The following is a 17,030-nucleotide window of genomic DNA, read 5'->3' as shown; positions in this document are numbered from 1 at the left end:
CTTAAAGCACAGCTTTGATAACCACACTTCCTTCTATGGCTCACCAATGCCTGTTGATCAAAATCAGAATTCCTTAACTTGCTGTTCAGTGTCTCCATGGTCTGACCTGAAGTTCTTTTCCTAATCAATCTCTAAGTAGTCACCTAAATGTTATTCAGTGTATAGCTAATCTGATCTAATGATTTCCGGTGATTTCCTAGCCTCTGCTGTTGTTCAGGCCCTCTTCTTCCCAGAAATGTTCAGGTACCCCTTCAATGGTGTTTGAATTCCAACCTTATCCTCTCTGATTGTAGCCTTCCCTGGTCCCCTCTGTTAAGTTTTCTGTCTTCTGTGAATGTCCAAGCACTTTGGTTTCCTATAGGATCACATACATACTCACCTTCTCTTCCTTAAAACTGTGTAACATTTTTAAAAACAGAGATTCTATCTTGCAATTCATTGTTACATTTTCCATGGTGTCTAAAGTGCTGCCTTAAGCCAAGTGCCTGTTTAATAAATAAAAGAATTTAAATGTATAACCAGTTTTAGAATAAAACACTGAAAATATGGTTCACATTTATTCCTTACATTACCAATGAAAGTAGGTAATGTTGCTTAAGAGTTATGTAAGTCACACATTCTATATAAAGATTTGGACTTTTTGTTTCTTACATGAAATTTTGCAAGCTGTAATTTTTAAATTAATATTTTTTAAATTGGCATCATAATTATATACATTTGTGGGGTAAAGTATGATGATTTGATGTATGTATGCAACGTGAGATGAGTAAATCAAGCTAATTTACATATCTATCACCTCACTTACCATTTTTTTGTGGTAAGACACTTGAGATTTACTCTTAGTTATTTTGAAACATACAATATGTGATTAATGACTGTAGTTACCCTGCTGTGCAATTCATCTCAAAATTTATTCTTCCTAAGTGAAAATTGGTACCTGTTAGCCAACAACTCTCCATTCTCTTTTTCCCCTTCTTCATCTCCCAGCCACTGGTAACTTCCATTCTACTCTCCACTTCCATGAGTTTGACTTTTTTTTTTTTTTGTATTTTTAGTAGAGATGGAGTTTCACTGTGTTAGCCAGGATGGTCTTGATCTCTTCACCTCATGAACCACCCACCTCGGCCTCCCAAAGTACTGGGATTACAGGCATGAGCCACCACACCCGGGCTCTTTCATCTTTTGATAATAGTTGTTATAACAGGTGTGACGTAGCATCTCATTTTAATTTTAATTTACATGTTCTTAATGATTAATGATGCTAAGTATTTTTTCATGAACCTGTTGGCCATTTTTATGTCTTCTTTTGGGAAATGTCTGTTCAGGTCTTTTGCCTATTTTTTAATTTTTTTTTTTTTGGCTATTGAATTGTTTGAGTTCCTTATATATTTCGGATATTAACCCCTTATCAGATATGTAGTTTGAAAATATTTTCTCCTACTTCACAGATTGTCTCTTTACTTTGTTCATTGTTTTCTTTGCTGTGCAGACACTTTTTGGTTTGATATAATCTCATTTGTCTATTTTTGCCTGTGCCTTCAAGGTCATATTTAAAAAAAGTCACTGCACAGACCAATGTCATGGAGCATTTCCCCTGTTTTATTCTAGTAGTTTTACAGTTTTGGGTCTTATATTTGTGTCTTTAATCCATTTTGAGTTGATTTTTATATATGGAGTGAGATAAGGATTAAATTTTATTATTCTGCATATGGATATTCAGTTGTCCCAACACCTTTCCCCATTGTGCATTCTTGACATCTTTGTCAAAAATCAATTGACCGTAAATGCATGAGTTTATTTCTGGGCTTTCTGTCCTGTTCTGTTGATTGATGTTATCTGTTTTTATGCCAGTAGCATGTTGTTGCAATTATAATTGTGTTATACTTTGAAATCAGGGAGTGTGATACCTCCAGCTTCGTTCTTTTTGCTCAAGATTTCATTGGCTATTCAGGGTCTATTGTGGTTCCATACAGATTTAAGGATTGTGTCTTTTATATTTCTGTGAAAATGACATTGGATTTTTGATAGGAATTGCATTAAATCTATAGATGACTTTGGATAGTGTGAACATTTTAACCATTAATTCCTTCAATCCATGCATATGGTACATCTTCTTTTTTTTTTTTTTTGAGACGGAGTCTTGCCCTGTCACCCAGGCTGGAGTGCAATGGCATGATCTTGGTTCACTGCAACCTCTGCCTCCTGGGTTCAAGTGATTCTCCTGCCTCAGCCTCCCGAGTAGCCAAAATTACAGGTGCGTGCCACCTCGCCCGGCTAATTTTTTCTATCTTTAGTAGAGACGAGATTTCACCATGTGGGCCAGGCTGGGAACATGGGACATCTTTTAATTGATTTGCTTTTTCTTCACTTTCTTTCATCAGTGTTCTATAGTTGTCAATATATAGTTCTTTCACCTCCTTGGTTAATTTTTTTTATTAGGGACAATTGTTAATGGGATTGTTTTCTTAATTTCCTATTTAGATAGTTTGTTCTTAATGTATAGAAATGCTCCTGATTTTTGTATGTTGATTTTATATCTTGTAACTTTACTGATTTTTTTTTGTCACTTCTGACAGTTTTTTGGTAGAGTCTTTAGCGTTTTCTATACACAAGATCTTGTCATCAGCAAAGAGAGATAATTTCATTTCTTCATTTCCTATTAGGATGCCTTTTATTTGTTTTTCTTGCCTAACTCTGGCCAGGACATTAAGTACTATGTTGAAAAAAAGTGGTGAGAGTGGGCATCTTTGTGGAAAAGCTTTCCACTTTTCACCGTTGAGTATGATGTTAGTTACAGATTTATCTTATATGGCCTTTATTATGTACTTTACCTCTATACCTAATCTGTTGAGAATTTTTATCATGAAATAGTGTTGAATTTCGTCAAATGCTTTTTCTGCATCTATTGAGATTATCATATGGTTTTTATCCTTCATTTTATTAATGTAGTATATCCTACTTATTAATTTGCATGTGTTGAACCGGGATAAAGCCCACTTGATCATGTGAATGATTCTTTTAATTGTTTTTGAATTCGGTTTGCTAGTACTTTGTTGAGGATTTTCACATCTGTGTTTATCAGGGATATTGGCCTGTAATTTTTTTTTCTTGTAGTATTCTTGTCTGGCTTTGGTATCTGGGTAATGCTGGCCTTGTAAAATGAGTTCGGAAGCCTTTCTTCCACTTCAATTTTTTGGAAGAGTTTGAGAAGCACTGGTATTAGTTCTTCTTTAAATGTTTGGTAGAATTCAGTAGTGAAGCCATTTGGCCCTGGGCCTTTTTTTGATAGGAGGCTTTTTATTACTGAGTCAACCTCCTTGCTCATTAGTGGTCTGTTCAGATTTTCTATTTCTTTATGATTCAGTCTTGGTAGGATGTATGTGTCTAGGAATCTGTTCATGTCTAGGTTATCCAATAAAATATCTAGGTTATTATATGTTGGCATATAATTTTACATAATTACCCTTTGTATTTCTTTGGTATCAGTTATAATGTCTCCTCTTTCATTTCATTTTTGTTTTGTTTTAAATAAGCAGAAGTTTTTAGCTTTAAGACTTTAAAAAGTATATGTTATTGCTTTCTAATAGCACAACAAATGTAAATTTGTTGAAGGATATTTGAAACATACAGAAAAGTGTAGAAGATAAAATCAGTGTCCAGACCTATTCATTGTTAATATTAACATTCATCTTTTTTCTAGTTGTATATTTTAAATTGTCTTCATATTCTTCTTATAATATATTCTGCTATTTTTTCTTTTATATTTTGAGCATTCTCTGTTATTAAATATTCTTCTAAATCATTCATTATAATGGCTGCAATGTATTCTATTGATGTATCATAATTTAAGCATTTCTTTATTTTTGGTCATTTATATTAAGACTTTTTGTATAAGCTAAAACTATCATGAGACAAAAATATGGTCATAATCATTATCTTCCCATTACATGATGATGTGATGAGTTCAGAGGATTTTATTCATTTGAGTTTTCTTTCTTTCTTTTCCTAGTTATTCTAGCTAAGGGTTTGTCAATTTTGTTTATCTTTTCAAAAAGTCAACTCTTAGTTTTGTTGATTTTTTCTATTGTTTCTAGTCTCTATTTCGTTTATTTTGGCTCTAATATTTGTTATTTTCTTTCTTCTGCCAACTTTGGACTTAGTTGGTTCTTTTTCTAGTTTTTTTGAGGTTTAACATTAGATTGTTTACTTGAGATTTTTTCTTTGATAATAGGCATTTATTGTTATATATTTCCCACTTAGAACTGCTTTGGTCAGCATCCCATTAGTTTTGTTATGTTGTGTTTCCATTTTTATCTCAAAATATAGTTTGATTTCCTTTTTTCCCCCTCTGACCTATTGTTTGTTTAGGAGCATGTTGTTTAATTTCCACATATTTGTGAATTTTCCAAAATTTCTTGTTATAGATTTCTAGTTTCATGCCACTGTAATCAGAAAAGATACTTGATATGATTAAAATCCTCTTAAGTTCATTAAGACTTGTTTTGTGGCCTATCCTGGAGAATGTCCTATGTGTGCTTAAGAATGTGTATTTTCTTGCTGTAGGATGTGATGTTTTGTATATGAATGTGAGGTCCATTTGATTTAAAGTGTAATTCAAGTCCAATGTTTTCTTATTGATTTTCTGTCTAGATGATCTCTTCATCATTGAAAGTGGGGTATTGAGGTCCCCTACTCTTATACTATTGCAGTCTATCTCTCAGATCATGTAATAATTGCTTTATGTATTTAGGTGTTCCAGTGTTGGGTGTGTATATGTTTACAATTATGTCCTCTTAATGAAATGATCCCTTTATCATTATATAATGACCTTCTTTGTCTCTTTGTGTAGCTTTTGACTTAAAGTCTATTTTGTCTGATATAAGTATAGCTAATCCCTGCTCTCTTTTGGTTTTCATTTGCATGGAGTAACTTTTCCATCCCTTCACTTTGTCTATGTATTTTCTTACTAGTAAAGTGAGTCTCTCATAGGTAGCATATAGTTGGCCTTTTATTACTATGTTTAAAACCCATTCAGCCACTCTGTGTATTTTGACTAGCGACTTTAATCCATTTACATTCAAGGTAATTGCTGATAGGTAAGGACTTGCTACTGCCATTTTGTAATTTGCTTCTGGTTGTTTTGTAGATCTGTTGTTTCTTTCTTCCTCTCTTGCTACTTTTCCTTTGTGGTTTGATAATTTTCTGTGATGGTATGCTTTGAATCTTTTCCTTTTATATTTTGTGCAACTATTACAGGTTTTTGTTTGTGTTTACCATCAGGTTTATATAAAACATCTTGTACAGGCTGGGCATGGTTGTGCATACCTGTAGTCCCATCTACTTGGAAGGATGAAGTGGGAGGATCACTTCAGCCAAGGAGTTTGAGCCCTGCCTGGGCAATATAGCAAGACTCCATATCTTTAAAAAATAAAAAAAAACAAAAACAAAAAATCTTCTTATAACAGGCTATTTTAAGCTGATAACTTTTATCGCATATAAAATCTCAATACTTTAACTCCCTCCCCCCGACATCTTTTATGATTTAGATGTAAATTTTACATCTTTTTGGAATTTGGATTCCTTTAACAATTCATTATAGCTGCATTTGTTTTTAATAGTTTTGTTTTTTAACTCTCATAATACAGAGAAAATTCCTTTACACATCATCCTTACAGTATTATTCTGAATATGACTATGTCTTACTTACACCATTTAGTGCTTTTTGCTTTTATACGTTTTATGTATCAGTTAGGAGCCTTTTATTTCAGCTTAGCTCCCTTTAGCATTTCCTGTAAGGCAGCCCTAATGGTGATAAACTTACTTAGTTTTTGTTTGTTTGGGAAAGTTTTTATTTATCCCTTATTTCTGAGGAATAGCTTTGCTGAGTTAAGTATTCTTGGTTGCCAGTTTTGTTTTTCTTCTGCACTTTGATTATATTATCCCACCCTTTTATGGCTTGTAGGGATTCTGCTGAGAAATCTGCTGATTGCTGTTTTGGGACTCCCTTGAATGTGATACATTCCTGATCTCTTACTGCTTTCAGGATTCTTTGTCTTTGTTTTATTTTTATTTTTATCTTATTTTATTTTAAGGCAGAGTCTTGCTCTGTCGCCCAGGCTAGAGTGCAGTGGCATGAGCTTGGCTCACTGCAGCCTCTGCCTCCTGGGTTTAAGCGATTCTCCTGCCTCAGCCTCCTGAGTAGCTGAGACTACAGGCACGCACCACCATGCCCAGCAAATTTTTGTATTTTTTGTAGAGATGGGGTTTCACCATATTGGCCAGGCTGGTCTCAAACTCCTGACATTGTGATCTGCCCACCTCAACCTCCCAAAGTGCTAGGATTACAGGCATGAGCCACCATGCCCGGCCGTCTTTGTTTTTTAATAGTTTGATTATGATTTGTCTTGGTGCACTCATCTTTGGCTTGAATTTAATTGGAGATCTCTGAGCTTTCTATAACTGGATGTTGTCGTATTTCCACAAATTTTGGAAACTTTCAGCCATATTTTCTTAAATATATTTTCTGGGCCTTTTTCTTTATCATATCTTTCTTAGATTTTTATTATAAGAAAGTTAGTTTTCTTGATGGTGTCCCATAATTTATGTAGGCTTTCTTCATGCTTTTTTCATAGCTCTCCATTTTTTTTCAGGGTCCATTATTGGGGCTTTATTAGTTTCTTTTTGTTGTGTCACATTTCCCTGATTCTTTCTAAACCTTGTTGTCTACACATTTGAGGAAATGGCCACCTCTTTTGGCCTTGAAGGTTTTCTTTCACACTGGTAGACCTTCACTAGCTAGTTTAGCATTTGATTATGGATGGGCCAGCTGGTAACAACCCCAGACAGGTAGACCTTGCTGTTGGGTTGCTGTTGGGCCAGCCTGCTGCCTGTGATTTGAGGTCAAGTGGAACCTCTGGCTGTGCTCTGTGGTCTGATGAGACAGATCACTAGCTGGACTCCACAGTTAAGGTGGAGCTACTGGCTGGGCTCTGTAATAGCCTCTGATTGCACAGGGTTGCATGTTGTTTTCTCTGGCTGGGAAGTACTGCTGTTTTTAATCTGTAGCTGGGCAGGGCTGTGTGCTGGGCTCAGAGACTGGGCAAGGTTTCTGCTGTTGTGCTCAGCCATTCAGGATGGACCAGGCTATCATCTAGAGAAACGCGTGGATGCAGGCTTCCCTCAGGGAAGCCTTAAGCAAAGCACTGAGGCTTTGTGGGGTCACCATGCAGCTGCTGGGGTTGGGTGGGGCCAGGTACTTTTGTCCATAGATATTCATTCATTGACCTGCACTTGCCTCCCAGCCTGGGAAGCCTTAAGCAGAACATGAAGGCTTGGTAGGGTTAGGCTAGTTGGCTGCTGGGGTTGGGTGGGGCCCGTTGCTACCCTCCTTAGGTAATCACTGACTTGCCCTTGCTGCCTGGCCTGGGGAAGGCTTAAGGAGAGCACCAGAGCTAGGTGGGGAAGCTGGCTAGGGAATGAAGCCTGGCAGATCAGTTGACTGTACTTCCTGCAGGACAATGCTAATGCTGTTGGCCAGTTTCTCTGGTGGAGTGCCTCCATTGGCTAGAATGCAGAGCCACTGCAAGATCCATGTGCTCGTTTCTGTGAGTCTCACTTTTGTTCTGTGTTTCTGGCTGATCCTAGGTGGTCTAGCCCTGCCTGAACTCCCAGTGTTTCCTGGGCGATAATAATGAGTGGGCTTCCTGCTCAGGGTCCCAGAATGTTGGGGAAGCTGAATGTTTGCCTCTAACTCTCTTTTCCCACTGTAGAAACTGTGGACCCAGGGAATCTTCTGTGTGTGGTGCTGTGCTGGCTTGAGGTGTGGCAGGGTTTGGGGAGTGGTGATGTGGTCAAAGTGAAACCATTCCTCTATTCCACTTACCCCTTGAATGAGGCTTTTTTCAGTTATGTGGTCCAAGGGGGTGTCTCAGCCTTTCACGTTCAAGGAGTTCAGGAGTATTAATGAAGATATTCTTGCCTGTAAATAGTTGTTGGTTGGATTTTTGTTGAGGGTATGGGAGCTGAGCAACTCCCATTCTGCCGTCTTGCTGACTAGAACTTCCAGCTATAATGTTTTTATTTAGCAGCAGAGTTCACTTACAAATGCAATTCAGTTAGATGGGTGTGGTTTGCTTTCTCCACACCAAAGATCTTCATTTAATAAATGAACTGTGAAAACTTTGTTCTACTCTAAAATTGCAGTATATTGTCCTTCTTTTTGGATAAAGGGTTTTTATTAGAGAGAAAGTATCTGAATCTCCTCTGACTTCTGAAATCAAACTTACAAAATTGGATGCAATGATTTGTTGTGTATGGGATCTCATTCCCATGGAGTCCATATGTAGGGGGGTTTAGAAAATTAATTTGCTAAGATATGACTTTATTTTTATGTGAACATGAGTCACACTGATGCATATCTGTCACTGGGTAGAGCATGACAAGATGGAATGAATTGGAACTTAATGTGACTTAATGGAAAGAAGCTATGGAGACATAGAACATGGCTCTGATTATACCAGATAATCTTAATATGCAATTATAACAATTAACCCTGTGAGTATGATTAAGATGTCATAGGTGTGAATATGTGAACCATATTTTACTTTCTGTTTATTACATAATAAGCTCGAAGGAATAGGTCCTACATTATTACTTTGAGCATGTTAGAATATCTGAAGTTGGAGTTTTACTAACCTCATTATTTACAATTATTAAAATAACTTGCTGATCAATTTTATTCAAAAATACTAAATTGTACATTATGTGCTTTCTACAAAAGTGTGCATCAAAACTGAATGCTGTGTCAGTTTTCTTGACAAAAAGCCCTTTGAAGACATAACTAATGAGGAGTCACTGCGTGTTCGGCTGTTACATTTCTGTTCTACCTCCTTCTCAGGAAATAGATACACAAGAGTGTGATTCCGATTAGATTTCTGGAAGCAGACAGGAAGAAAATAAGAAAAGCCATCTATTGTTTTCTCTTTCAGTAGCAAGTATTACTGATATGTAGTTGTCTTTTCCTTGATGTGCTGAGGTCTGTTCCAACTATTTCAATTCTGCTTCTAAAAGGCAGAGTCAGATAAGGCTTCAAAACAAGAACCAAACTCAGTGACCTTGAAGACCAATTTAAATGGTGGTATTGAAAAATAAAGATTTGCCTATCAGTTGTATTAAAAATTTTCAATGTGAAACACATTATCAATGTTTGTGCTTTAAGCTTCATGGTAACCATTATTATTTGAATTTTTGAATAGAAGGTTCAGTAAATTCAGCATTGTACTCACTAGTTACTGGGGTTTTACGGGACAAATAAATAGTACTCTTCTCTTCCCCACCCAGGTCAGAACCAATTGAGAGAGAGATAGATTCTGACAAATGGAGATCAAGGAGGTTCGCTTTATTGCTAATGAAATGTAGAGGATTGTCGTGATCCGGTGGGCAGTCAGACAGGCTTCTAATGCTATGCCTTTAAAATAAACATACCCACCCAGTCACTGGCAGAGATGGAAAACCTCAGGCATCGTCTGTGGAGACCTGTCCATGTAAAACCAATAGGGTGGAGGAGCAAAGCATGGAGCCTTGGGGAGCAGCATCAGGTGGGAGCTGGGTGCCGACTCCTGAGGCGGCAGGGGCTGAGCTGAGCATGCCATTTCATCTCCCAAACTTAGCTTCCCGCGGACAGTGTGGAGCCTGTGAAGTGAGGCCAGCATGCTTCCACTGCAAGTTCCTCCTTGTGGAAGCATGAGGAGAGTGGGGATTAAGTGTTGTCAGGTCACACTTAACCTCAGAGACAATCCTGAATGTATTGGCGCTTCCGAAGCAAAAAGCATCAGGTCTGTGAGTTAGTCTAGTATTTAATCAAATTATCTAATACTGAGTTGCTTTCTAGGTAATCAAAGCAAAAGCCATCTATGCTTGTATAGTATTCTCCCTTCCTACTAAGCGTTTGAGCTAATTATTAACAGAAATTCATAAAATAAAGATGAACATGGTATTAGCAAATAACAAACATAGTAAAATAGGGCAAAAACGGACACAAAATCAGTTGTGCAGTAAAAAACGGGGACAGAACTGCACTAATTCTTTAAGAAAAACAAAGTGGAATTTCTCATTGGACCTATTGAGTGAACAGTATTCTTGAAAAGTTGTATAAGTTAGCAGGGAGGAAGGGATAGGGAGTTATTGGTTAAAGGATACAAAATTATAGCTATATAGGAGGAATAAGTTCTAATATTCTATAGCACTGTAGGGTGACTATAGTCAACAATAATGTATATTTTCAGATAGCTAGAAGAGAGGATTTTGAATGTTCTTAACACAGAGAATTGATAAATGAGGTGATGGGTATGCAATTTACCTGATTTGACCACTAGACATTGTATGTATTAAAATATCACTGTGTATCCCATAGATATGTACAATTATGTGTCAGTTTAAAAGCCTATAGTAAATGCAGTAAGAGTCATGTAAGTTTTGTTTTCTTTTTAAAATAATGCCTCTAAATGAAAACTATAGTGGCCAACTGTTTTGGATTGCTCAGAAGTGTCCTGGTTTTACCATTGAATGTCCCATGTCCCAGGAAATCCTCAGTCTCTAGCAAACTGGAACGGTTGGTCACTCTAAATTGAAACTGTGAACATAAAACCAAAGAGCAGATTAGTTACTCAAAGGACCAAACTAAGGGAGTCCAAGTAAGTAGCAGAATCCCAGGCTAGAACGTAGATTAGCAGAGGGAGAGTGGCCTACCACGCACCAGTGGGAAGTGGCCTAGTGGTTAGGAACATGGGTTCTGGGTAGGGAAGACCTGGGTTTGAATCCTTGTTCTGCTGCTAGATGGAGATCTTAGGTAAGTTAGTTAATTTCTCTCTCTCTCCTCTACACCTTGGTTTCCTTATCTATCATATAAGATGGCTTAATACCCTGTAGGGTTGTAATGACGATCAAATGAGAACATTCACATAAAATGATTAGCTCTGTGACTGGACTTGGTTGGCTTACATGGCATTTAACATTGAACGTTGTCAGGAGATTTTTCCATAAAAGGCTAGATTTCTGACATTTCTGACAAATCATCAAGTTCTACCACCGCCTACGGGAGCTGAGTAGCAGATGCTCCCCTTAGAAGGCATGTGTATTCTCCAAGAGGACACAGCCCCCACCTAGCGCTCTCTACTTCATGGGCTTGGTCCTTTGGAGACATTGAATTTCCATTCCATGTTGTAAGTCTCCTCTGCTTGTAGTGCATTCCTACCACTGGGAGCTTGTTAGAAATGCAGGGCCCCTAAGTGCCCACCCACAACCTAGGGCATGAGAATTTTCATTTTAATAAGATCCCTGGTGATAACTTCCCGGCAATAAAGTTTGAGAAGCACTGTTACAAACCACAGAGCATTATTCCTAACCACAGTGAGTATCAAGATCATCTGGGGAGTTTTTTGCTTATTTGTTTTCTAGCTGTGTCCAAGGACCTATCCAGACTTGCTGAAATCAGAGTTCCTGGGATGGAATGTCCAGGCTGCTAAATTAGTGCTAGGGACAGGATTTCACTGTGAACACTTGAGAACTATAGATTTCAGTTTAGATGAAAGAAAGCTAATTATGTTATCTTATTGGGATCCTCAGATAAAAAAAAAGTTCTACTAATAATGATGACTATATAATCTGAATATACTTGAGGTTGAAATTTTGCCCATTGATTGTAACTTGCTGGATGAGGCCTGGTTGCCGGCAGATTGACTTTTGGTAAGGGTGTTGCAGTGGTTTGAAGGGGGTCTGTGTTGGTATATGTCCTTCGTCATACCGCCTGAACAGTTTCAAGGCAACTAGATTGTTTCAGAAAACTCTCTTTGTTATAGTATAGTCTTACTGGTTTGCAGGACAGCGGTGTGATTCTAGAAACAGTGACCCTATTAGCTGATCTTTTCCATTAAAAATATTTTGGATTGCTCTTAGGGAAGTCCTTAACTCATCATTGCCTTAATAGTTTTCTGTTTGTCTCAAACAGTGTGTGCCTTCAGACCTCATAGTTACTATTTGTTAAATTACTTTTCCAAGGCTACACATTGCTTCTTCAATGCCCTTAGTGACTTAACCTCCCTTTGTCTAGTGAAACCAACCCTCTTCCAGAGTTTATTTGGCCAAAATATCAGAGATGCCATATTAGAAATGTCTAATTTTAATTCATTTTTTAATATAAAACCTTAGTGTACAGTAAGTTTATTTTTGATTAATTTATATCTTCAATTTACTTTCAACTAATTTTCTTTAATTGTTCTTGAGGTAGACTTTTCATATAAATATTTGCTATTGATCATTTTCTCTATCATTTTGTTTAGCAATATAAAATGAACAAAGGTTGCTTGAGAGTTTTGATATTTAATTGTAATGTCCTTATCACTTTATCAATTATTGGAAACTTCTGATTCTGTTGCTTCATTCAAATTGGGTAAAGTAAAAAGTTACTGAAGATCCGCTATTGTGACTGTAAACTAGGTCTATAGACTAGTGGTGTCAGCATCAGCTGGAAGCTTGTTAGAAATGTAGAGTCTCAGCTGGACACTGTGGCTCACGCCTGTAATCCCAGCACTTTGGGAGGCCCAGGCAGGCAGATCACCAGAGGTTGGGAGTTTGAGACCAGCCTGACCAACATGGAGAAACCCTGTCTGCACTAAAAATACAAAATTAGCCGGGTATGGTGGTGCATGCCTGTAATCCCAGCTACTCGGGAGGCTGAGGCAGGAGAATTGCTTGAATTCGGGAGGTGAAGGTTGCAGTGAACTGAGATCATGATATGGCACGCCAGCCTGGGCAACAACAACAACAAAAAGAAATGTAGAGTCCTAGGCCCACTGCAGACCTACTGAATCAGAGCCTGAATTTTAAGATACCCCCAGTGATTTGTGTGCATGTTAAAGAGTGAGAAGCTCCGGACTGAATGGTTTACTACTCACTTCTACTTTAGGATTATCAAAAATAGATGGTGGTAGTGAAAATAATGTACAGAAAGTATCTTTTTCCCCATCTGCTGAATCTCTGCTTTTTTCTTCTTAAATTTCTTTTTAATGAAGATACTGCTGCATCCACATTGTCTTGTGATCTCTCCAGCCATCCATCTTGTCATTCTTTTGGGCAACCTCTTAGTCAGAGCAAGCATGCCCCGGGACCCTCCCTTGAGTTCTCTACTCTTTCCTCGTTAATATTTTATTTTTGAGACACATATAACCAATATGGAACTATCTATGCTTTGCATACTTTTGATTGCCCAGTCTCTCTACTTCCATCTGCCTTGAGCCGGCCTGGCATTTAAGCTATACTGAGTCTGTTCCTTAGCCGGTGCTGCCTCTTACCTCTGTCTGCATGTTAGAATCACCTGGTGAGATTTAAAACAGATTAGCAGGTTGGTTCCATCCCAGATGAATTAAATCAATTTCTAGGGGTGGGTTCTGGCAGCAGTCATTTAAGTCAGTCTCTGAGAACAGGGTCTGGGTGATTCTGCTGTGCAGCCATGCTTTAAAACCCCAGGGCTCCATGCTAGTCATTCATCATCCATCTGCCATCCATTCATTCGTCGATTTACCCCACAAACGTTTCATGAGATTCTACTGTGTTTTAGATGCTTTTCTAAGTTCTAAGAGTTTTTCAGCCTCAGTACTGTTAGCATTTTGAGCTGGACATTTGAAGGGCTGTCTTGTGCATTGTAGGGAGTTTAATGGAATCCCTGGCTTTTACTCACTTGATGTCAGTAGTGTCCTCTGCAGTTATGACAGACAAACATGTCTCCAGACATTGCAAAAAATGTTCTTTGGGGGCAAAATTTCCACCAGTTGAGGACCGTTGTTCTAGGTCTATTGATGAAAAATTTTATTACTCAATGTAGGTCTATTGATGATGATTTTTAAGTGAGTAAAGACAGACACTTAAAACAGATAATTACAGTAGGGTAGGACAAACATAGTAAGAGCTTCAGGACAAAGTACATAGACAACACTACAGAGGGGTGGGAGGTGGCATTTAAGTTCCACCTCCAAGGATGAATGGTTATTTGCTGGGTGGGAAAAAGAACACTCCATAGTGAGAGAATAGCACTTACGAAGGCATGGAATTATGTCCCATCATCTCCCACCTCATGCATGGGGTATTGTGATCCACTTTTCATTCATCCCACCTCCCTCTACATCCTGTTTAATATTTCTTCTCCATGTGTTGACAGTACCACTACATTTATCACTTTGCTCTGAAACTGCAAGTCATCTGCCCTTCATTACAAGGTTGAGTCTTTTTAAAATAAGAGCTTTATTGAGATATAATTTATATATTTGTATTGGTTTCCTATGGTTGTCACAACAAATTACCATGACAGAAATTTATTCTCTCGCAGTTTTGGAGGCCAGAAGTTTGAAATCAAGGTGTCACCAAGGCCACACGCCACCTGGAGGCCCTAGGAGACAATGCTAGAACACTTCCATGCTTCTTCCAGCTTCCCCTGGGTATGGGCATTCCTGGCTTTGTGGCCACGTCACTCCAGTCTCTGCCTCTGTCTTCACATTGCCTCCCTCCATCTGTGTGTGTTAATCTCCCTCTGTCTTTTTTGTATAACAACACTTCTTATTGAATATAGGGCCCACCCAGAGAATCCAGGATGATCTTCTTATCTCAAGATGCTTAATTTAATTGCATCTAGAAAGACCCTTTTCACAGGTTGCAGGGATGAGGATGTGAGTTTTGGGGAGCCACTGTTCACCAGCTTCCTACAATTCATCCCATTAAATGTGCAATTCAATGGTTTGTAGTGTATTTACAGAGTTGTACCTCCATCACCACTATCAATTTTTTATTTTTTCCACCCCCCACAACGCAACATTGTAGGTATTAGTAATCACTTCCCATTTTTCCCCAACCCCAGCCCTAGGCAATCACCAGTCTTTCTGTCTCTGTGAATTTGCCTAGTCTGAACATTTCATATAAATGGAATCATATGGCATATGGCCTTTTGTGACTGGCTTCTTACATTATGTCTTCAAGATTCATCCATGTTGTAGCATGTTTCCGTACTCCACTCTTTTCTGTTGTTGAATAAGTCTCAATTATATGGATATATCACATTTTGCTTATCCATTCATCATTTGATGGACATTTGGATTGTTTCCACTTTTTGGCTATTACATATAATGTTGATATGAACCCTTGCGTGCAAGTTTTTGTATGGATGTATGCTTTCATTTCTCTTGGGCATATACCTAGAAATGGAATTGCCAGGTCTATGGTAACCTTCTCAGGAACTGCCAGACTGTTTCTAAAGCTACTGCACCATTTTCCATTCCTGCCAGTCGTGCGTGAAGGTTCCAGTTTCTCCTGTTTCTCTTTGTCTTTTTAAAATTTAGTTCTATTGTCAATTCTGCATTTTCTGATAACCTTCTCACCAAGGGTAGAAAAATATTTCCATTCCATTTCTGTTAATGCCACAATTTTTTTTTCTCACTTCAAGAAATGAAAGGCGATCAGCTCTTATCTATTCTACATATAACATCTACTTTTGGTCTCACTCTACTTCCCAGAAACTTAGTATAAAGCAAAATATTAACTTCGGTGTGTGTCTCCACATCCATAATCATTTTAGCTCCAAAACCTGTAGTGTTCTCCCTGAGCTGTAAGCTCAGTGAGAGTAGGAGCCCTGATCTTTCTATTTTTCTTGTAAACTTTGTCTGCAGCTCATGGTGGCTGTTCAATAAGTATTAAATGAGAGTGTGATTATTGCCTCATGTGTAAAAGGATTTAATATTTTAAAGGCTGAGTTATTTTTCTTAATTATGCATACATTTCTGAATCTCTAATAACTGTGGTTATTGTTTTTATGTGCAGATGAGCAGGAGACTAAAGATGCAGCAGAAGAATGTAAAGAATCCTAATAAGGACTTGCTGGGTGTGCTTTTAAGAAAGTTGGTAATGAAGTTAAAGTAAATTTTTCATTGAATTATTTGAATTCAATGAATGCACTGCAGAGACTATTCTTTATTGATTTTGACATTTGGAGTCGCTCTTTGTGGATTATATTTCCTTGATATTTTTGAGACTTGGGGTGTAATTGTTCAATGGTTTTTGCTCATTAAAATTTTTGGGACCATTGTTTATAAATTTATTGCTAATCTTACAATATTAGGATTCATTATAAAAACCAACATTTTAATGTATATGTGTTAGGGTAAAACTCGTTGAAGTGCTGTGATTGTCCTGTATTCAATTTTGTATGTTTCACCTCTACTGTGATTCAGACAGATCATGCTGGTCACTGGGAATTTTTGCCGTGGCCCTGCTTTTCCTTCTTCCCACTCGTCTCATTTCTGTGAAATTGGTACAACCTGCCATAAGATGAAATGAATTGCCTCAACAAAGTAATGTTAGAAGAGCCTTTACTACCTTATTGGTGATGACACGTTTCTTAAGTAGGAGTTTGAATTATTTGATATATTATTTTGCTAATAATAGTTAACAATAGCTTCTTATTTTCTTTCAGAGTTTGGGCCTTTTAGATTGCATCAAATAAAGATGAGCTACTTTAAAAGAAAGTCTGCAGTACTATTTTAAGAGAGATGGTTTAGTTACAAGTCAGTAACTTAGATTCATGAGAAAATTTTATGTTGACATTCCATAAGATGAGTTGGCATTAGGGTTGGAAGTCCAGTTTATTTCTGAATCAAAAAATGAGCAGGCTATTGTGCTGCCTTTAATAAAATTTGGAATAATGTATACATAACATTGTTTTTGCTGGCACATGTTCATCCACTGATAGTGAATAACATTAATGATTGTTTACATGGAATTTCCTTGACTTTTTAAAATGAGGAATTCTATGGCTACTATTTTCAGAGGTATTGATATGCAGTTTCTTTTTCCAGACACTATTTCAGTTTACTATTTGTTCATTTAAAATAGCAATTGTTCATGCTGATGTCAATGTGCTACATATAATTTATCTTGATGCCAAGAGTTTTGCTGTGGGATGGAAGCATAAGTTAAAAGTCGTGATTTTAGAT

The 17,030-nt window shown here is 37.5% G+C and overlaps 1 protein-coding gene across 3 annotated transcripts in view; it reads left to right on the top strand.

Annotated features, from left to right (window-relative positions):
- Positions 1 to 16,131, top strand: part of FSIP1 (fibrous sheath interacting protein 1) — a 188,841-nt gene extending 172,710 nt beyond the window's left edge. For 2 of the 3 annotated variants that reach the window (XM_063639082.1, XM_063639081.1), the window contains one exon: positions 14,378 to 14,486. In XM_063639082.1, coding sequence (XP_063495152.1) covers positions 14,378 to 14,454 — 77 coding nt within the window. In that variant the 3' untranslated portion in view covers positions 14,455 to 14,486. Of the gene's footprint in view, positions 1 to 14,377; positions 14,487 to 15,858 lie in introns of those variants that run through there. The other variant, XM_055278660.2, reaches the window with a different exon arrangement.
- The last annotated feature ends 899 nt before the right edge of the window (positions 16,132 to 17,030 follow it).

The sequence above is a fragment of the Symphalangus syndactylus genome, chromosome 5, assembly GCF_028878055.3.
Source record: "Symphalangus syndactylus isolate Jambi chromosome 5, NHGRI_mSymSyn1-v2.1_pri, whole genome shotgun sequence".
In the NCBI taxonomy this organism is placed as follows: domain Eukaryota; kingdom Metazoa; phylum Chordata; class Mammalia; order Primates; family Hylobatidae; genus Symphalangus; species Symphalangus syndactylus.
The sequence above is the reverse complement of the archived record's forward strand: the minus strand, read 5'-3'. Positions and strand labels throughout refer to the sequence as shown.